The following is a 2900-nucleotide window of genomic DNA, read 5'->3' as shown; positions in this document are numbered from 1 at the left end:
GTATAGGCATAAGCCACTATAAGTGTATATCATTTTAATAGTATACAGAGAATGACTTTTATCAACATTGTAGGTCTACAAAGTATGTGTAGATAAGACTTGAGAGCTACAAAGACAAATGATGTAGACGGTAAAGTTATACAGAAACGAAAACAAAACATTAGTAGGGCTTTTTTTTTTCACCTCTGTCTGGGCCACTGGCCATTGCTACCAGAGCTATTGGAAGATAGAATTCATGAGTTTCAGCAAAAAAAAAAAACATACTACCTCCGTTACATATTATTTGCAACGATTTGACATAAAGTAGAGAGGGAAAGTGTCTAATCATTACAAATGATAGTAACAGAAATACTAGTCTAAAGTGTAATATAAAGGAATGCAGTAATCAGGAGTGGGTCACCATATAGAAAGAAACCATAAATGGACCTTATATAAATGCATTATACACAGTAAATTTTACAAGCTTCAAAGATTAAATAAGATCAATTTTGAAGCTGGTATGTTGGCCTAATGGTAACATCAGTTACACTGCCTTGCAACTTTGCAAGTTGAAAAGTCAAAGAATCAATGGCAAGAGAATTATCCAAACAAGTATAACTCAAGTTCACATCACTAGATTTAATTATTGAAATAAGAAATCCATTACATACTAGTTTAACACAACAAAGACAATACAATTACAAGTGACTACATATATGTCAACTGTATTGTTGATTTCGAAACGCAACTGTGAGTTCTTTGAAATGCGATTGTGGTTCCAAATCATTCAATGATGCGAAACCCATCTTTTTCTTCATATATAGTTCAGCCTTCTTCTCCTTAAAGCATGAGAATCCCCACAATCCAAAGTCTCTTCATCTTAGTTCAGCCTTCTTCTCCTTGGAGCACGAGAATCCCCACTATCCATATCTGAAGTTCTAGAAGGGTCATGCCTTCGCCTTGAGGTTGATGTAGAGATGGACACCGAGGAATCTATCTCAACAGCTGTATCCATTGTTTGGCTCTCTCCATGAATTGCAGCAGCTATGCTTGAGAAAGAGTCGCGATCATCTGTTGGTGGTGGCTGCAGATCTTGGCTCCTTCTTGGTGGAGATCGATGCAGATAATACCTATCTGCAGCAGCAACAGCAGCGGCTGCAGGTGAGAGAGCAGCACCACTTCTATGCAACTGTCCTCTTCGATAGGTTAAAGGTGGAAGCCTGCGAGGGAGGATCTCAGGTCTGTCCTGCGTCAAGTCAACCACTTCATCAGGAGCTATGGGAGGATTTTGCTCCCGTCGCAATGCACGGCTAGTCATAAATCTATTCAGGATAGAAGCCCTTGTAGGCATTTCAGCATCACCATCGGCATTTGGGAGCTGAAAATAATCCCTGGTTAATTCAAAACGAGCTCCAAGACGCCTAATCATCTCTTCCATTGGGAAAGATGAGGCTGTTCTTTGAATAGTTTGCCTCAGGCTCTCAACTCGTCGTGCTGGGGGCCTCCCCGGGATCTTAATACCTAAATCATCCTCTGGCTCATGAACCTCATGAACGTGGTTTCCACGTCCATAAATTGGAGTAACAGTCTTAACCGAGACTTCTCCTTTACAGACAGGGCATTCCTTGGCATCTGAATGAATTTGCAACCACCGATAGATGCAGGTCCAACAAAACAAATGGCCACAACAAGTAACAACCGGTTCTTTGGCCAAATCAAAACATATATTACAATCGAAAAAACTGCCCTCCTCCGAGTTAGGCTTTTCAACATCTTTCTCAGCAACCGAATCGTTCTCTACAGATATTACATTGTTCTCACAAGTCTTGACCACTTCACGGCTTCTTAGCTCAGCAGTAACACTCCCTTCACCGGCTAGTATCGTTCCACCATTATCCTCTCCATCAACACCCGAGCCAACACCAGGATCACCACCATTAACATCCGGCTCGACCATTAATCGTAGAGAATGCGGTCCCAATGGAAGCTGGCCTTGCCTCCAACGCCACCGATGCCTACTTCTCTGCCTAAGAGCTTCCCTAACATAAGTTGATTCCCACCCAATAACGTTCACCGATTCGCCTGATGAAGGCCCCGTTCCCGGGCCTATCACGGGCGACGGGGGAGACCCAGGCCCTAAATTTAAGTCCAAATTCATCAAATCTTCCGTTCGATCAGCCATCACTTCTCAAACAAACACCGATTGGGGAAAATTATAAACCCTACTCTAACTCCCTAATTGAACCCAAAATTCAATCGAAAATCTCAATTTCAACAACATAGCATCTCAAATCCCCTACCAATTCAGGTGAAAACCAAAATTCGATACAAACCCTAATATTTTTCCCATCAATCAAGAATGACCCAAAAAGACCAAATTACGACCAATCAAGAAAACCCCAGATATATAAAGACAATTAAAACATCTAAACATAAAAAAAAAATCCCAATTAATTGAGTTTCAAAACAGCAAAACCCAAGAAAAAATTTCGACAACCAAATACAATTCCACAACCTAATTCACCAAATTAAAAGTGAAATTCATGAAATCTTGAAAGAACAGATAGAATGAAACCTGAAAAGTAACGAATTGATTTCACCAGAGCTTGGTATGAGAAAAAGATTGAATTTTTTGCATTAGTTTGAAGCTGGGATTAATTGGAAGTGAGGAAACCCAGAAATTGCAGCATCAAATTCTCTCTCTTTTGACTTCAAATTGGCGATCGAGAGGAGCCAAGAAGAGCCATGAGAGAAGTAATTGAACACCCTTTTGGAGCAGAAAGAGAAGAGAGAGAAGGGAGGAGAGAGAAAGAGAAGAGGAAAGTCAGCAAAATATTGGGGGAGTGTAAGAAGACAGTTTTTTTTTTCTGAAGTGTAAGGAAAGAGGTGGGTGTTCTTCCTTTCTTGGCCTTTGACCATAA

At 40.6% G+C, this 2900-nt stretch overlaps 1 protein-coding gene across 1 annotated transcript; it reads right to left on the bottom strand.

The window, feature by feature from the left end:
* Window positions 1–592: 592 nt before the first annotated feature.
* LOC145609257 (uncharacterized) lies at window positions 593–2900 on the bottom strand. Its single transcript, XM_081664785.1, has one exon. The coding sequence runs from the start codon at window positions 2159–2161 to the stop codon at window positions 860–862; it is 1302 nt and encodes a 433-aa protein (XP_081520911.1). The 5' UTR covers window positions 2162–2900; the 3' UTR covers window positions 593–859.

The sequence above is a fragment of the Chenopodium album genome, chromosome 23 (genome assembly GCF_948465745.1).
Source record: "Chenopodium album chromosome 23, dcCheAlbu1.1, whole genome shotgun sequence".
Lineage (NCBI taxonomy): Eukaryota > Viridiplantae > Streptophyta > Magnoliopsida > Caryophyllales > Amaranthaceae > Chenopodium > Chenopodium album.
The sequence above is the reverse complement of the archived record's forward strand: the minus strand, read 5'-3'. Positions and strand labels throughout refer to the sequence as shown.